The following is a 20,221-nucleotide window of genomic DNA, read 5'->3' as shown; positions in this document are numbered from 1 at the left end:
ATCACATCGAAACCTGGAACTGATACATACAGGCATTTCATATATATTATGCAACAACAAAATGCTTATTGCGTAACTTACACCTCACAATAGAGCAGTGTGTATGGCAAGCCAACTTAACATTTATTCAAGGAGCAATGTCGATCCTGTATTTCAAAAAAATATATAAGATATCTTATATAGCATATGAGATATCTTATATACTATATAATATATCTTATATCGTATATAAGATATCTTATATAGTATATGAGATATCTTATATAATATATAATATATCTTATATACTATATGAGATATCTTATATAGAAATTAAATGAGATGCTATATAAGATATCTTATATGATATATAAGATAGCGTATATCGTATATAAGATATCTCCATTAATTTTCTATATAAGATATCTTATATAATATATAAGTTATCTCATATAGCTATATAAGATTTATTATTAAAGTCTCGTTACTAAATAAGATATCTTATATAAGAACGAGATTTTAACAAAATGTCGAAAATGAAGTCTCCCCGTCCGGAATATCTCGAGGATCTACGTAGGGACAGTAGGCTTGTTGAAACAACCATCGAATAGCGTATCCCTCTCCGTATCCGTACCATCCCTCTCCGCCATTGCGCCCACTGCAATCCTGAATGTGCTCCGAATGATTCTCGAGGGAGAAATTAGTTTCTGGTTTTTAATGCCACGAAATCTCAATCTATATCAGATATCTTATATAGCAACGAGATTTCAATTATATAAGATATCTTATATAATATGAGATATCTTATATATTATATATGTTATCTTATAAACTTATATAAGATATCTCATTTAATTTCTATATGAGATATCTCATATAGTATATAAGATATCTTATATCGCATATAAGATATCCTATATCGTATATAAGATATATCATATGCTATATAAGATATCTTTATTGTATATGAGATATCTTATATAATTGTATAAGATATCGGATATAATTCGATGAAATACAGGATCGACATTGCTCCTTGAATAAATGTTAAGTTGGCTTGCCATAAGTGTGTTTAATAAATCATATATGCACGGCACAGTTAATCCTTTCCATTTAAAAGGGACTCGATGTGCAGTAGACTGTAACAAAATATGTATATAAAATGTAGCGGGAAGGCTATTGAGGTGAACTTCTTAAACACATTTATTCTGTGTGTTTGGGAAGGGAAGTATGCAGTAAAACAGTAATGCATGACAGCTCTCGTTACTCGGGTTGTATCATACTCCGTCGATACTGCAGAGGTGCCCAGGGTCAACACTGTGTGTATGGACATAAATCGTTTGCTTTTGAAGCCACCCGGTTGTGGAACAGTCTCCCAAATTACTTCTTACATGTTTTAATTCTACTCTATATTTTTGCAGCATCTTATTTGTATTTTAATTCCATATATTCTAAAATATATTTTTTTACAAAACTTGATAAATTTTGTTAATTTATTTCGGTATCATTTTTAATTCACACTATAATAGTGTATATTCTGTCAATTTTATTCTTTGCTATATTATCATTGTATGTATATTCCACTTCATAGTGTTTTAATCCTAAGTCCTAAGTAATCCTTGTGTGATATACAAGTATTCATTCACTATTAACTATGTTTTTATTTCCTTATTCTGAATACTACTTATCTGTGATCACATTTAATGCTTTTCATAGATTAACAATATTTTTTATATATTTATTGTTCCAAAAGGGTCATATCCCGAGGGCCTTTGTAGGTAGGGGACTCCCAATCACTTAGAAATCTGGGATATGGATACTTTCTTTTTTTGTGATGATTATTACTGGTTTTTTTATAAAAAAATATGTGATTATCTCCCTTTGCTTGTAATATAATATGTTATTGTTATTTTACATATGTTTGTCGCAATAATATCTCTCAAGAGCTAATATTCATTGTTTACCTTTATGCGACGTTAAATTAAGTTTCTTGTATCTTGTATTGCATACTCAAGTAGCACAGGTCAAGTAGAGTTGTAAAACAGCGATAGACACGCAGCACTGACACTTTACTATGCAAAATAATAGTATTCATCCGCAATAATAGACATTTGTGAAATGTCTAACAAATGCCATTAATTTACATAAACCAGACAGTATATGGAATTTGTCTGTGACATAATGAGAGATAGTTTTTTTTAAGAGTTATCGCTTTTGTAAAATAGATGGTTGTTGACATCGGGATACGAAAATGAAAACGCCGCTTCCCCACTTCATGTTTTTCCCATTTCACTTGGAATCAATAACATCCAAGTCTATTTGTGTGAAATAAGCAAATGCAATCTATTGTTGTCCTCCCTAACGTGTGATGATATATATGAAAAGTCTACCGTTCGGAGACACTATTTGCCTACTACATACAACAACGATTAAAATACGTATTTACAACATATTTTTAAATAAGTTAACAGCTTCCCCCCTCGTCACTCAGTTGTAACATGCTAGCCTAAGGTAAAAACCGCATATAAAATACGGTTAAACTCTGTTGAAGTTGACTATAAGCCTTTTAACAACATTGGGAACACAAAGAAACGCGCCGGTACACCATACTACCTGTGTTAGTTGGAGGATCGGTTATAAATGCCCCTTGGCCATAGCATCAACAGGTGCCACCTCTGGGTAATTAGTTCACCTGTTAATTCACAGGTAGGTATCGTAAATGCCCTTTTGCTATGTTATTACGTGGCAAGACCTACAGGTAATTAACTTACCTTTTTATTCGCAGGTAGGATGTTTTGGTGTGTACACGTTGTATTACTGTCTCACATTGAATGTATAATTGATGCAGGCCCAGAATTAGATTTCCGTGATTCAGACTTGGTGTAACTTTCCGACAAGTAGATTGTTGATTTTATCGATACAACATATACTGATGGATGTCATTACCTACACTGTTATGCAGAGCCTCTGTTTAAGACGGATTGTAATGTAACACATGCGGAACATTACTGTCTCAATAACCTGTTCATGTGTTACGAAAGCGAGGAGAGAGGACCAAAACGAAACGAACATTTTTTCAAGATATTGTAAATATGGCAAATGTAAGGAATTCTTCACTGCTGTTAACATTGGGAATCATGTAACAAATACAGTGCCAGTGAACACATACAGTAAGATATATGAAACAATAAGTAATGAAACACATGGAAAATACAAAGAACCTAGACAGGGATTTCTGTACCGGTCTTGTACCATGAATATCAAATATCCAATATAGAAAATAAATCTGTGGTTTATGAATAGTAAATTGTGAGTGCTGAAATGCATATACGGTATGAATAGGCAATATTGAAAAAAATAAGCTTAAATTGTAAACAGGTTTGAATGATTGCCAAACGTGATTAGAGTTCAGATGTTGTGTTCATGTAGCGATACCGCGACATTTGTATATTTCAATAAAGCGTATCGTATTCTATCTATCAAACATTACAGCATGTAGGTAGATAATGGGATGCAATAAAAGTCGACACAAGCGCTAATGGACAGCACACATAATGGCTCATATAACAAAGGAAACTTTATTAACTATACCAAAAATCACGTTTTTGGAAATGAGTATCAACATTTGTTTATAACATTTTGTCTATATGATTATTATCTATTGTTTTGTACTATTTTAAAATATTACAATTCAACAAAATCCAAAATAAGTTCCCAGTCATCTAGGTACATTGTAGATGACGGCGCATAATGTAATTACTACAATAATGCCCATAGTGTGGGTATTTAACATAGCATGTACTTATACACATGAATTGAATCACACTTGTAATATGAAAACAACTTACTGGTTTCCTTCACTGACATCCAGAACATTTTTTAATAATTCGAGGTTCTTATATACCGCTTTATCACAACTTAGTTCGTAGGTCGTCTCAAAGCGGTTTACAAATTATTATCCTTGGTTATAGGGCCTTTGCAACTAGCAAATGTCTTTCTCAACTCCCTGGGGAGCCTACAGTCGGTACTGCCATTTCGGCGCTCACAGCTAGCATTCTACAATTCTAGCACTGCCCAACCACGTACTCATTAACAGCTGAGTAGACTTAAACGATCGGAGTAAAGTATCTTGCTCAAAGATACAAAACGTAAAGTGCCGTGCCGTACCGTGCCATGCCGTGACACGAACCCGCAACCTACCACTAGACTACCGTGCCTCCTTAACATACATCTGTATGTGCAATCCTCCTTCTATAATGTTACATGCTCGTGCACTGAACGTACAATCCCTCCACTTATATATATTTATATGCTTAGCGACCATCTCTGTATGGCGCATCACAGTACCAATTCGATGAACAATTTGATACAATGTATGTCATGGCTGGGTAATAATTATTATACAACATATATGGTTGCTTATACGACAGTCAATCAACTTTTGCGTATTCAATATCAGCAAGGGGTTATGGGACATATCGTTTTTTCAAACTTAATTTTCTAACTGATTCATCAGTGCCACGATTGATGGTAACAAAGATGACTGGATTATCGAGGCTCCACTGTATATATATGAGTTAGAAAATTGTTAAAACGCAAAAACTCGCTGACTTATTCTTCATCTGTATTCTTAATTCAAATTATGGCTGTTATTTGAAGTATTTGAACCATTACGAAATTATATAAATATAACGAAACCCATCAACATTGCAAAACAATAAAGTAGAAATATAAATTTTTAATGGACAAATTCATTCTTTTCCCGATGAGTATATCATGTATTTTCTGTGCTGATTGTGGAATAAATGATATGTCCTTTCAAATTTAATTGAGCTTAAAATGATTATTAATGTTTAATATTATTTTGATTTAGACCATAAATATGACAACAAAAAGTGCAAAAATAGCAACGTAAACCTATTTTGTTGACAAAACTAACCATAACCTCTTGTGGGCAATCGAATGTCCTAAGATGGGTTCTTGTATTGGTCCATAATATGCTGCCACCTATCTTTCAAGACCTGTTTGGGTGTATTCCACAGTTTGTGTAAGAGCGGCCAGCCTTTCGCGGCTGTGGTAAGTACGTACGAGTTGGACGGGTCCTGGTAGTTAGCGTAGGCTCCCAACACTAACGACTGGCACAATCGAGCACACACCGATATCTGTAAGGCATCCAACTCCACGTCATTGAAAGGGAAGACCGGTACCATGCCAGCTAATATGTGACCACCAGCGTCGAGTTGTTCCGAAGGCTCGCAAGTAAATGACATGTACGCGATATTGATAGCTACGTCAAATACGCAGTAGGAATCTGTCACATCCATGAAATCCAGTAGTCCACTGACGTCATAAACGCGTGATTCCGGAGTGACGTCATCCTGACCTGGAACTTCTACGACGAGGATGTTTTGCTCGTTGAGGTCCCCATGTATCACACCTGATCAAAAGAAGAGAAATCATATGAAGCACATTAAGGTGTATTTCGGTACCATCATACAAATGTAAACACCTGACGTCTATCACCCTTTCATTATTGGTATTATTGATTTCACGTAATAAACGCGTGCGAGAGGTCAGATTTCTCCATTTGCAGAAGTGCAAAGCGCGTATGGAAAAACATTGGGGGTGGGGGTGATTGAATATCTGGGGACGGGGCGGGGGGATTGCATTTCTTAATTCGTGCAATAAACGAAATCAATTTGAAGGGTCAGATAACCACGTATGTGCGATATTGCTCATCACTATCCCGTTTTGACATTCATTTTTCTTCCCAAAAACTTGATCAAATCAATAATGGCAGACAACATGACTTCCAAGCCGGCAACTGACGTCACAGTATTATAGCGTTAATGGCAATAACATGTTCCCATCTCAAAACCCTTTCTAGTTACATTTTGTCGATTTGATAAATAGACATATTGTAACCACCGATGAATTCAAGACAAAAAAGTTTTGGTATTGCATAGCCAGAAAAGTTGGCGGTATTCTAGAACAATTTACCAGGTATGCAATACTAATTTAGAAGGCCCATTGTTAAATATTAAAATGAGACCTTCTCTGTGGTTAGTCTTTTAGTGTAAAAGTACAAACACACCTGGTCAGTTTAGTGCAAAGCCCATAGAGGTGTTGGTAAGGAGTGCATTGATCACAGTTATAAATGTTGTATTTGTTTTAAAGTCATACAAAATTGACGTGATGTCGTGTATATATTCTGTCACCTACTCAGTATCGAATGTACTTCACATGTCACTTATTCAACGACCACAGAGTGCAACAAGAAAGAAACTTTTCTTAAGAAAAACACGTTTAAAATACAACATTTGAACCGTGTCGAAGGAAGGAAAGCAGCAGACCTACTGTGATGATTCAGTTGTATACCTGTCGGTTCCACCCTACCTTTCTGCAATTGATCACATCTGGGAAGAACATCTGATTCAAACGCAGATATGATCTCGTCAACCACACGTTTGTCATTTTCATCTTTCACCACAAATACGAATTCTTTAAGCTTCGAAAATTCCAGCAGACTCCACAACAGGGAATGAGTGTCGTAAAAGGAATGGTGAAAGCCCTAAAATAGACCATCAACATCCATAAACACAAATACATGTAATTGTATCGTGGTTAACATAAAAAGCGTTGTATCATTACGAACCATAAAACATATTTGTTGGATGTTGATACTGACAGATATTTAATTTTAAAACAAATCTTAGACCCAATGCCGCCTTGTTGTTACAAAACATCCTGTGTCCGACTTTACTTTATATGAGCAGCATGTTGAATGTCTGAAATTAACCCGGTAGATACGAAAATAACGTTGGAGCTAAGTAAGTTAAAACAAAACCATTATATTAGTAAAACATATCCGATGCTATGTTGTACTAGTGGAACAGCAGTAAACTATTGCATCCCTTCTCACAAGGACAGCAACTACATATAATGTCAAATACGTGGAAAGGAAATGGTGCAATACTGCAAACTATGGGTTTTTCCCTTTCGTTATCTAGATATCCGGCTCCGGGTTGGGTATTTTGGATCAGGCCTCTTAGTTATATAGAACCGCGCTACGTCAGGAATTTAAGGAAGAGTAAATTAAATGGTTATAATGGAGTATAGCTATCGATAAGCTTGTACGTTGTAGCCATGGAGATACATGTATTTTTATTTGTAAATGGCAACAACGTAACATCTGGTTGTCGTCTATATGTATATAAGGAGATAATTATTACCTAGCGTTACTTGTAGGTGTAGCAATGTAGCCGGGCCATTATCGTACACTTATTGTACAGCAGGGTATACCTTTGAACATATTTATATATCTTTCCTTTTACACTTTTTTTTTTTTTTTTTTTTTTTTTTTTTTTTTTTTTTTTTTNTTGTGTTTGTGTTTATTTTCCATAGTACTGTAATCAGACTACAAGGCCCTAAAATTCAAATATCAACGAACATGAATTAAGTTTTGTAGGTAGAAAACGTTCCTTTTAATATATACATATATGTAATTAAACGGCAATAATTAAATATCCGTTTAGTTGCAGCAGACTCGGAAACTCACCTTCGTTGCGTTCAAAAATTTCCCCATGAATTTGCCCACATTGTACAATAACCCAGGAGTACAGGGTTTGTTGAAAAGTATGTCGCCGGGGATAAACTTCAACAAGCGCACAATGTATGTTCCATATGGGGCGGTGTCCGGATCTGAAAAATATGTGCAAATTTACACGCTGATTTCTACGGATATTTTTATTTGATATATTCTTAACAGCCTTTCAACATGGTTAGTTAAAGAGAGATGTTTCAGGAAGATTTAAAAACATGATGACTTCAGAATATGGGACATTACAAAGAACCATTACCGAAGCTACTGCGTATTATTTAATTCACCTATCTCAGTACATACCAATGATAGACATTTTGTTTTATTGAGCCTCGTTTCTGGTTCAGGTATTGATAATTGGTGAATATATAAAAATGTAATAAATATTGCATCTAACTAATTAGAATGTCAACAGCTGCTTGGATAGACACATCTGCCTATGTTGTGGATGAAAGGGCAATAATAATTCATCACACTGTCGATACAAAATATAAAATTAGAACTCAAATTGCAAAATCGATACAATAATATGACACCAGATAATTGAAAAGATATCAGAATAATTAAGATCACACCAAGAACCACCATGAAACCCGAGGCGCAAAAACGCACTCCTAAGTGTGAGTTAGGAGTACCACTTGTCGCACCGTTATTAGGTTGCCAGCCAAATCTGGAACTTAATGTGGGTCACTAAAGGTCTAGGACATTCATTAAATCAGTTAACCCTTATTATAAGCGAGTTCCATTTACATCAGTTATAATTATTTTCACCTTAACAATTGGACATCATCTGGTTTGATCATTATGTTTACTTAATACTCAATGTGCCTGCACGCATATTTGTAGCATCTCTATCTCTTTACCGGTAGAACATGTTTACAAATGTTTAACTTTTTACCTTTATAAATCTAATAAACAACTACATTTACCTAAAGCGTCTCATGTTTTCTTTTGTTAGCGATTTATATGGAATAACTTTAGGCTTAATGCTCGTTTGATAGAGATATGCATAGGTTCAGTTAGCATTACATTTAACGCTTTCTTTGCTCAGTTAGTTTACACGAGTCCCCTTACAAAAACTTCCTTAATATCGCTGATATACAAACATTGTATAAATATAAATTCCAAATATTTCTTTTGATTTAAATATTATTTCTGTTTGATGCTACAATATATAAAAGAGCGATATATATGTGGGAACTATAATATATAAAACGATTGTAGGGTAAATATGAAATTGTAACAGCTATAACGATTGTAATGCTAACTGAGAATTATAACAGTTATAATGGTAGTAATGTTAACTGAGAATTGTAACAGCTATAACGATTGTAATGTTAACTGGGAATTGTAACAGTTATAATGATAGTAATGTTAACTGAGAATTATAACAGTTATAATGATAGTAATGTTAACTGAGAATTGTAACAGCTATAACGATTGTAATGTTAACTGAGAATTATAACAGTTATAATGATAGTAATGTTAACTGAGAATTATAACAGCTATAACGATTGTAATGTTAACTGGGAATTATAACAGCTATAACGATTGTAATGCTAACTGAGAATTATAACAGCTATAATGATAGTAATGATAACTAGGAATTGTAACAGCTATAACGATTGTAATGTTAACTGAGAATTATAACAGTTATAATGATAGTAATGTTAACTGAGAATTATAACAGCTATAATGATAGTAATGTTAACTGGGAATTGTAACAGCTATAACGATAGTTATGATAACTGGGAATTATAACAGCTATAATGATAGTTATGATAACTGGGAATTAAAACAGCTATAATGATAGTCATGATAACTGGGAATTGTAACAGCTATAATGATAGTTATGATAACTGGGAATTATAACAGCTATAATGATAGTCATGATAACTGATAAATTATAACAGCTATAATGATAGTAATGATAACTAGGAATTGTAACAGCTATAATGATGGTTATGATTACTTGGAATTGTAACAGCTATAATGATAGTAATGATAACTGGGAATTATAACAGCTACATGTATAATGATTGTAATGTTAACTAGATCAGCGAAGTTTCATTTTAATTACTATATTCTTATTCTCTCATCATGATATCGATTGAAAATAAAAGCAAATAAAAACAGACACAAAGTAAAACGTTTAAGAGTACACAGATTGTGATACTCTGCTCATGGGCAATATAGTCTTAACGTTAGGTTATATATAGTAAAATGGCCTTAGCATGATGGAATATGTACAGTACCGCACTAATATCCACAATGCCTGGTCAATGATGATATGGACAAATCGTCAGACAAATCAACTACAACACACTGAACAAATAAGGCCATGTCTGGAATTTTGTTTAATGGATATTGTTCATTGCGTCAGTAACTACTGGACGTATGAGGAAATTTGGCTGTCTACAGCACGTATTTAGTATACCTTTTGGGTCTTTCTCCGCAAACACCTTTTCGAGAGACATCAACTCGCCAGAAATCGTGAGGACGGTTTCTGGCACAGACATGTTTCGTTCCCGAAGATGGCTAAGGAGACTGTTCTGTGCCTCTGCAAAATCAGATTAAAAAGTCTTGCTCACAAATTGTGACTTTATCGCTGCGGTATTGTATGTATCCCTTACATCATTTATCAACATTGTTAGTAAGAAGTACTTTACGGAGTGCTATTAATCGGGTTTATGAGTCAAGATACAAGCGTCACAACCACACTGTCCAATAAAACACAACATGTTAGTGATTATCCACAAATCGCTATGACATTTATGCTTGAAATGTGCTTGCGAGTACTGTTGGATGAGGTTTAACTACAGCAATATGACGTCACAATCTGATTATGTTTTAATAACGGTCCGTAATAAATATAACGGCTATGTCATGTATGGTCATTTCTACTGTTTATGAAAGACAAATAATCATACTATGGATTTAGTGTACACTATTACACTGTTGGTTTAATATTAGTGGTAACCACTTACCAACGATAACTGGACGTTTAGAGTCCATGCTGTTCAGTATCTTCAAAATATATCCATGTGTCCACACTTCCGGTATATGAGGATTACTTGATCGGTCAGTTACAGTCACGTGATAGTTCTTGTCGTCATAGCTATTCAGTTCCTTATAGCTGACTACATCTAGCCCATATATTTTACGTACAAGTTCTTCAACAACACCTTCAGGAATCATGGGTTTGATAACTTCCCCTTTCTCTTGCAACACCACTTTGGGTTTAGTAGCTTCGTTGTTATTGTCCATTGTTTCTGAAAAAGTATCATTGAGACTATAGACAAAGTATACAATGGGAGCAGTCGTCAGTTGCTTGCTGTGTATAATGATTGTCCAGTTGTTTGCTGTGTATAATGATTGTCCAGTTTTTTTGCTGTGCATAATGATTGTCCAGTTTTTTGCTGTGTATAATGATTGTCCAGTTTCTTGCTGTGTATAATGATTGTCCAGTTGTTTACTGTGTATAATGATTGTCCAGTTGTTTTCTGTGTATAATGATTGTCCAGTTGTTTGCTGTATATAATGATTGTCCAGTTGTTTGCTGTGGATAATGATTGTCCAGTTGTTTGCTGTGTCTAATGATTGTCCAGTTGTTTGCTGTGTTTAATGATTGTCCGGTTTTTTGCTGTGTATAATGATTGTCCATTTGTTTGCTGTTTATAATGACTGTCCATTTGTTTGCTGTGTATAATGATTGTCCATTTGTTTGCTGTGTATAATGATTGTCCAGATGTTTGCTGTGTATAATGATTGTCCAGTTTCTTGCTGTGTATAATGATTGTCCAGTTGTTCGCTGTGTATAATGATTGTCCAGTTGTTTTCTGTGTATAATGATTGTCCAGTTGTTTACTGTGTATAATGATTGTCCAGTTGTTTACTGTGTATAATGATTGTCCAGTTGTTTGCCGTGTATAATGACTGTCGAGTTGTTTGCTGTGTATAATGATTGTCTAGTTGTTTGCTGTGTATAATGATTGTCCATTTGTTTGCTGTTTATAATGACTGTCCATTTGTTTGCTGTGTATAATGATTGTCCATTTGTTTGCTGTGTATAATGATTGTCCATTTGTTTGCTGTGTATAATGATTGTCCAGCTGTTTGCTGTGTATAGTGATTGTCCAGTTGTTTGCTGTGTATAGTGATTGTCCAGTTGTTTGCTGTTTATAATGACTGTCCAGTTGTTTGCTGTCTATAATGATTGTCCAGTTGTTTGCTGTTTATAATGGCTGTCCAGTTGTTTGCTGTGTATAATGACTGTCCATTTGTTTGCTGTGTATAATGATTGTCCATTTGTTTGCTGTTTATAATGACTGTCCAGTTGCTTGCTGTGTATAATGATTGTCCAGTTGTTTGCTGTGTATACTGATTGTCCAGCTGTTTGCTGTGTATAATGATTGTCCAGTTGTTTGCTGTTTATAATGACTGTCCAGTTGTTTGCTGTGTATAATGATTGTCCAGTTGTTTGCTGTGTATAGTGATTGTCCAGTTGTTTGACCGCACCCAACACAAAAAATAAGCATGCGCACATTGTACATACATCGGACACACACTGTACGCCCAACATTGTACATACATCGGACACACACTGTACGCCCAATCGTGCGATTAAACAGTTGTTCGCCCTAATGTGCGCTTATGTCTGCACTAAGTGCGATCACGTACAATTAGGTAATAAATAAGGAATGGAAAGGTCCGGAAAATAAGGTACATTAAAGTTAGATACGTAAGTTCTGGTCAGTGTATTTTGCATGACATCCAATTTTACCTTTGCTCGCACAAAGAGTTGATCGCTGATACTGTACGACCATTATTCAAACAAAAGTAGACCTTACCTGTTTGTTAATAAAACGTCGATCTACAGCTTCTCTATGTGAGATACCTGTGGGATTTTTACACCTTGGAGAGTAACGTAAGTGCCTTGCGTTACGAGAACCCCCCAAAGATCGTGTACAAGGCGATTATTTTTACATTATACCTGTAAATACATGCGACCGTTTCCTATATGAGTTGTACCCATGTCGATTTATATCCTTTATGAATAAACATGAAATCACACATTTGAAATAAAATATACATGTATATTTGTAATAACATAATAAAGTAAGATGAACCTTGAGATTTAGATAAACTATTTTAACATAAATCAAAGTCGAGTTGATATACAGTTTAAAAACCGAAATCGTGTTTATTGTTATGTAATTCCTGTTTTACATCAACCACGATTGCTACTGAACATCGTTCATCCATCGTGCGCACAAATGTGTGCCAGCTTTAATCGTCAAGTTTTACATCGTTTGCCTATGGTGCGCACATCGTGCACATATCGTTCACACACTGTGCGCATTATATTAAACCCCATACTAAGTGGCGGTTGTTTTTTTCCAGTTAACTAACTGGAGTCTGGATTTTTAAGTATATTAACACACATGAGTTTATCGAGACTGCAAACAACATGACAATCAATCACCATGAGTTAGGGAACCATTTTCCCCCGTAGCGTTATTACAATATTAGAGCAATATTTTACCAGCTTCTCAATTCCATTAGGTTATGGAGTCATGACGTTACAGTAGCAACTAAATTTCGCGTCACGTAGCAAAGCATTGTGACGTTGCATTTTGTACGATTATTAACGGATTCATGCTCTTCTCAAATGCTATTTTACTCTCTTGATATTCCAAATAATATAATAGGGCACAGGAAATGGAGATATGTTTTCCAGACAAAATTTGACATTTGTATGGTATCCCAACTCTACTTATCACTGTAACACAATGTTAAAATGAGTATAATACTTACCAAGTAGTGTTAGATCTGTAGCCTATATACTCGCTATATTTCTGTATCGGTGTCCTAACTAAAACACACCGTTCACACAAGAATGTTATAGTACTGCCTGCCTAGTTAAAGCTATTGATTATGCAGTGTTAGCATATCGCTGATACTAATTAGGGTATCATAGGCTGGTGACACGACGATCATACATCGTGTAATACAGGCTTACACATTGTATAGAGGTTTTGGTTTGCGATTGTCATATCTGCTCTTCTGGAGGTATTTCGACAAGGATACTAAGTGGTGGAAATGCAGGTGTTGTCTAATGGCTAGAGTGATCGGAAGGAGGGTGCACGTGTTGCTTGGACCCGAATATCATTACACCCCTGCCCGCTTTATGAAGGCCCCTTCTTGGCGGCTAACGAAAACTCTAGAAGGAAGGGGCATGTCAGATGACAAAAACGGCTAGAGACCAGGAATATCTGGTATATAAGGTAGCAAAACCTCTCTGCTTATCAACACGTGCCTGATTCGTAAAGACATTTACCTCCCTAGTAATGAGGAGATATGCATACTTCAGACGGAAAGAATATAACTGGAAGATTTATGTAGTCCAAGTGAAGGGCGGTAATCCAAATACAGGAAAGACAGATGACTCCACTAGGGCGGTTAGTCATCCGACTAACTTATTTTCTTCGCATCAGATATATTGACGTAACAATCAATACCTGCTCACAAGTGCAGATAACTCTGCAATACGAAAAGATGTATATATATACATACAATATATATGTCATCACTGATAAAAAAATACTAGCTGCTCCCTACAGACAGGGCTGTGCGATTTTCTCTTTAAGTTATTCGGCAGAGCGTCAGAGTAGTAAACCAGATGCCCCGGGTCCGATCCCAAGCGGAAGCATAGGAGAATACACTCCCTGTGTTACATTTGCATATTAGTATTCAGCTAGGCTTACATATGTATATGTATAGCAGTCAACATTTGTGTACGGTCTGTAGGTTCTTTTATATATGTATATGATTCTGAAAGATAATTTCAATACTTTCTTTTCGATATACCTATGCATGATGCATTAAACTCATTTCCGTTTAAATAAAGACACGCACACATATGAATACGTACTGTACCCTTTACATATCCATCTATATACATGACAGACTCCTAGCTGTGAATTATGCCTTCTAATCGTCTCTGAAGGTTGTTTATGGTCTTCAAGATTTTCTTTGCTGATTTTAAAGTTCAAATATCAAGCGAGAACTTTATCATCAATTAATAAGTAGCTTAATATATGTATCTATACAGAGACTTATATAGTGTATTAATATAATCTATCGCTACTGGTTGTGTAAGATAGAGAAATCTCAACCCGCGGCAATTCTTGGTCCGAGGGTTGAGATTTCTCTATCTTACATAACCAGTAGCGATTGATTATTTTTCTCCCATATCTAACAGTATTTTAATGTGAAATAAAGGTAAACATCGACCCAAAACACATACAGGCAATTTGTTGATGGATTGTTGACGTGACGTCATTGTATTGTTGAAGTGACGTCATGCCATTGTTATGAATAGGGGAATCCCCCCGTCTCAACCCTAGGGCGGAGACAGAAAAATCTAGCACCGGCAAAACGGGAGATAAATCTGTCAGGTGTGGGAGAAATGGTGTTCTCTAGTATATATATACGTGCACACATACAATACACAATCAATTATTTAACATCATGGAATGTTCTTAACGCAGACTGTAGCATTCGGCAAGATGTTCCGCTTGGATGGGTCTACGGAAAGCAAAACAATATATGAGCCGACGGCTAGGATTAGGGTCTTTAAGTAGTGAAAAATAAATTTTGTGATTTTTATGATTTCGAAATCTAGAGACATTTCTGATCAAAATGATATAAAAAATATGTCAGTCCTCCAGTATTTGATGATTTGACGCCACTTTAAAGATACGTCATACATAGAAGTAGGCTATATGACTTCTGACGTCGCTTGCAACGTCATTATTTCTAACGTTACTTTTAAGATTGATACCGGCGGGTAACATATATATGTATATTAATTTTAACTGCTTATTTCTGGCTTCACTCCAGAAGTTAGGGTTAGGGTTAGAGCATGATGGTAAAGGGAAATTCCAGAGCATTTAAACGGAAATAATTAAATATGTTATTAAGTCATACACAAATACTGAAATGTAAAACAAATAGGGTTCCATATGACCATGGTACAAATATTACTTCTGTACTTTTGAACTTTGAAGACTAACATCTCTACAGTTTTCTTCCGGTTATAGCTGTGACAAAAATATGTTTACAACAAAAACTTGAATCAGTATTCACAAATCTATACCACTTTGTAATGACCATGACATACATGAAATAAAGTGGTGCAAGATTTGACATTGCAAGCGTGGTCACTGTCTTTTACGTCGCAACTTTGAATGTCAGTCATGCCCAGCTCAACGAGATTTTAATGTATTGAAGAGATTATATCTAAAAATACAACGAAGAAAATCGTGTCTTTCTGTGTTACGGATTAATTACAATTTTTATTTCTCTTTAGCGTATACATTCTTGCGACACTTTGGTCAAAACTCGTACAGGAATTAAAGATAAACATTATTTATTTTACAACAATATGAAACAACATATTTCAGCTTATATGTTAGGGGGTGGGGGGTGTTATTGGAGGAAACTGGGTACCCAGAGAAAACCAACGTGATCGGGCAGGTGACCCCATATCTGTTCACGTCTGGTTGGGGAATTGACCCCCGGCCGCCTTGGTGAAAGGCAAGTGCGCTATCCACTTTACCAACCAACCACTCAGTACAGTACAATCCTGTGTAATAAGTATTTGACTATTCTATTTTAGTTGAAAATGCTGGTATACTTAGCCTCAGACTTTCCCCATGTAAATATGTGAGGTTGATGAGGTCACTTGTTCCAACACTACCATTTTTCATTTGAATGAAAATCTTCAAAATCTTACTGTTTTAATTTAGTGATTGTTTTTCTCAAATATTTGTTAAACATCATTTTCAGAAAACAAAACAGGCATTTTAGTTAAGGCACATAATATGTTATTCCTATATTCAATACTGGTTTTTTTTGTAGATAATAAATAACTGTTCATTTCCCATCATTTTATCGGCCAAGGAAAATCTCAATACTCATATCACATCACTACACATTTTGGCCTCATCTTCTACCTCCAGTAAACACTTTGACATCCACAGAAAGACCGTCTTTATGCCAGTAAAAATGGACTGAATAGTCACTGAAATGCACTATTAGTCTAACAAGTAGATTTTAAACACAGTATGTCATCATTCCTTTGTTTGGATAGATCACCAATATGAGCTTAATTACATCTAGTGTAGCGAGGCAGAGAAGGTCCCTGGCCTTTATCACCACTTTCTAGAAAACCTTCAGGAATGGCTTTCCCTCTCATAACTAGTCTCACATCAGTCTCCTCCCCGCCAAGTGCAGGTTTCATCTTTAGTTCCCCTAAAATGAACATTTAATATACATATCAACAGAAAGTATATGCATCAAAAAACGATTTATATATACCTGGTACAAACAAGGTTTGGTGATCATCTATGCAACACAATATATAAAATATACAGCTATATTGTAAAGTAAAACAGTTTTATAAAAAAAATGCATTCTCAACACATTTATTGGACGTGAAATACAACATTGTACAATCAGAAACGATGGATATCAAGGGGCTAAATTACCGAGTTATCGTGGGGTATTTAAGTTTTATGAGTACACGTATGAAGCTCTCGGCGTGTCACATATGTCTACATGTACGTAGGACTTCGACCGTATAGCTGAATACGACCAGCCCGGATCATATTGCTGTATCAACATTGATTCACCGACATGCTGTTGTGCATGTGATGGTATAATCAATTACGTAAACAAAGAGACCTCTATATTACTTTATATTAAACAAGATGGTGCCCCTAAAAAGGTCAGTTTATGCATAGTCTATGACAAAATAACACAAGAAAAGTTTACTGAATTGATATTTAATATAAAATCCATTACTATCTCGCTAAAGATTGATGAGTCGTATAGAACACGTATAGAAACATATCGGTCAGAAAGGATCAAGCGAGGGGTGTTTTACAAAAAGGATTGAAAAACAACAATTGCAAATCAATGAATCACATGCTCAAGTTTCCAAATTATGGAGTTCCCGATCGAATTCAGGGTTTATCTACTTTATACTATTCATCAGTCTCAATACTATGATGTACCACGTGATTAGATTAAGTCTAAGTTCGTGGATGTTGTACGTAGAAAATGAGTTCCCGAGCTGATTCAGCATGCAACAATCGCAATACTTTTGATGGTCGTTGGTACCGGTGACTATGAACTGGCCGCGCACGCGCAAAAGGTCAAGCTTAGTTGTCTTGCGGGAATTGTCAACATTTGATACAGCTCTAAAAGTTAAAAGTTCCCAAAACATGTGTGCTAGAAAACCGACTTTTGTTTTTACTTCTACGAATGACATGTTAACAATACCGCAGGAATCGCTAAAAATATGAAAATACCGACGGTGTTAAGCATTAAGCTTTATTAAAAGTTTTTTTTTTTATCTTATTTTTATTTATAAGTCTACAAATAAAAACGCAGTATTTATATGTTTTCTAACACATTACACATGTATAGTCACACGAACATATATTACGGACAAAGAGTCCGCAGCGGTCTGGTAACTTCTACATAGAATGGAACTGAAAAAAAATCATCCCTGGAACTGAAATAAAATCATCCATTCTGACGAGGAAAACAACAAATAATAAAACAAACAAAATGCTATACCAGTGTTTACACAGCAATGTAATCCGGGGAGGCCGTGTTGAGAAATGCGAAGTCCTTATATATGTGTGCACACATATGTGATACGCTGTAAATAGATTTCTTTATGCATGTGTGCAACGGCGCCAATCGTAAAAATTCAATTCGTCATTTCTATGTCGTTTTTTCAAATATCGACCTGAAGTTTGGCGCATAGGTGTTAATAGTCATATGAAAAACATATTTTCTGATGTTGCTTACTTTATAGGTTAATCTTAGAGGTAAAGTCTGAAGACGCTTCACGATCTGCGGAGTTCAATTCACACGCGTGTGCCACGCCGCCAATCGTAAAAAATAAATTCATCATAACTCGGTCGTTTTTTCATATATCTAGCTAAAATTTGGAGTATATATCAATAAAAGCCTTCTTCATAACATATCCTCTGGTGTCGCTTACTTTAGTAAGAGTTTTTAAAGATATTGTCTAGTGACGCTTTCTTAACTGTACAGGTTATTACACACACGTGCAACGCCGCAGATCGTAAAATTCAATTCATCATAACTCGGTCAATTTTTCAAATATCAAATTGCAATTTGATATCAAGGTGTATTATAGTCATATTGACAACAAATCTTCTGATGTCGCTTATTTAATTCGGTATTTTTATAGATTTTGTCTGGCGACACTTGTTGTCACTTAAAGACGCTTTCTATTCATTTAAAGCATTTAGTCATTTATCTCATTATACAATAAAAAATACAAATATTTTTCTTAATGTTTACATACTTTGAAATCTTTGCTGTTCATGCTCATATTTGACAGCATGTTTTTCTTTCTTCTGAGTGTTCCCTAGCTGCGATAACGTAGCTTTCTGACGACGATATTTTTTAAATCGGGGCAGAGGAGGCCGGGTATTAATATTAGTCATAGGCACTTGACGCTTTGTTATGTCATTTTTTTTTAATTTTTTTTTATATAAGTATACATTTTTTTTTCAAAATTATTCGAATGCGTCATTTCTTTTTTTTATTCAGATAATTCTCAGATAATAATTTTGAAAAAAAAAATGTATACTTATATAAAAAAAATAAAAAAATCTGACATAACAAAGCGTCAAGTGCCTTTATGTATTAGTATAGTAACTTACTAAGTGTTCCCATGCATCCGAAGAACTGCATCAAAAGAGCGTCCTTACATTCTCGAGATAATGCACGTTGATATTATTAAAGTACAGAAAACATGACTAGCGATTGACTTATTTGTGTTTTGAAACTGCAAGTCACATTGTATAAATGTAGACGTGCAAGCTAGCCTGCACCCCCTTGTCCCACACGCCTGCACCTGGCCAACATTTAGCACGATTACTAGCCGAAGAAACGGGAAAGAAGTGACTGAATTGATCGTCTAGCTCTGCAGCTATCACATTATCACATCAATTCATATACTTTAAATTGGGTGGACGATAGGCTGCTACATGTCACAAGTTTAAACGCAGCCACCGTGTCTATCATCTTCCGTAGCGAATGTAAACAATCTACCGGAAGTGTGCGCACCAGAAAACGGGAAATCCCTGTCGCTTCGATATTTAAGTCAATTTGATTAATTATTGGTATTTAAAGTGTATGATATTGTTTGAATAAATAAATAATAGCCTTCTAGTTTCAGTAGTTACATTATATGTATATGTTTTGGGAATAATAAAAGTTATATTGTACATTCTTGTAAAGCAAGTGAGATTTCCGTTTTCGCGCGAAACAGAAATAGAATTTTGGTTCAACCTCCACTAGCTAAAGTTTGTGGAAAACATCAACAAATACAAACGTCAACAGGGCAGAAATTTATTCACTTGGTTATCCAAACCACAATTAACATAAACAATAATTATTTCTTTTCAAACAATAAAGTTAACAAAAATCATGAAAAAATATCCCAAACCCAATCAGTTCTTGTATTTAGGAGAAAATTATTTTAGGGGTCGTTATTGTTGTAATATTAAAAAAAAAAAAAAAAAAAAA

The 20,221-nt window shown here is 35.0% G+C and overlaps 2 protein-coding genes across 5 annotated transcripts in view; both read right to left on the bottom strand.

The window, feature by feature from the left end:
• LOC110445641 (RCC1 domain-containing protein 1-like) overlaps window positions 1-3,384 on the bottom strand; it is a 28,062-nt gene extending 24,678 nt beyond the window's left edge. The window contains exon 1 of the mRNA XM_021490376.1: window positions 2,751-3,384. The gene's annotated coding sequence lies outside the window, so the exon portion shown is untranslated. The remainder of the gene's footprint in view (window positions 1-2,750) is intronic.
• A 665-nt stretch (window positions 3,385-4,049) lies between these two features.
• The window catches only part of LOC110445623 (hydroxylysine kinase-like), a 19,718-nt gene continuing 3,546 nt past the window's right edge, over window positions 4,050-20,221 (bottom strand). For 3 of the 4 annotated variants that reach the window (XM_021490339.1, XM_021490348.1, XM_021490321.1), the window contains 5 exons: window positions 10,567-10,851; window positions 10,017-10,139; window positions 7,538-7,680; window positions 6,376-6,550; window positions 4,050-5,416 (listed from right to left, as the gene is read on the bottom strand). In XM_021490339.1, coding sequence (XP_021346014.1) covers window positions 4,947-5,416; window positions 6,376-6,550; window positions 7,538-7,680; window positions 10,017-10,139; window positions 10,567-10,846 — 1,191 coding nt within the window. In that variant the 5' untranslated portion in view covers window positions 10,847-10,851 and the 3' untranslated portion in view covers window positions 4,050-4,946. Of the gene's footprint in view, window positions 5,417-6,375; window positions 6,551-7,537; window positions 7,681-10,016; window positions 10,140-10,566; window positions 10,852-13,396; window positions 13,504-20,221 lie in introns of those variants that run through there. The other variant, XM_021490330.1, reaches the window with a different exon arrangement.

This window comes from Mizuhopecten yessoensis, unplaced genomic scaffold, assembly GCF_002113885.1.
Source record: "Mizuhopecten yessoensis strain PY_sf001 unplaced genomic scaffold, ASM211388v2 scaffold259, whole genome shotgun sequence".
Classification (NCBI taxonomy): domain Eukaryota; kingdom Metazoa; phylum Mollusca; class Bivalvia; order Pectinida; family Pectinidae; genus Mizuhopecten; species Mizuhopecten yessoensis.
Note: the sequence above shows the minus strand (reverse complement) of the source record. Positions and strands in the feature narration are given on the sequence as shown.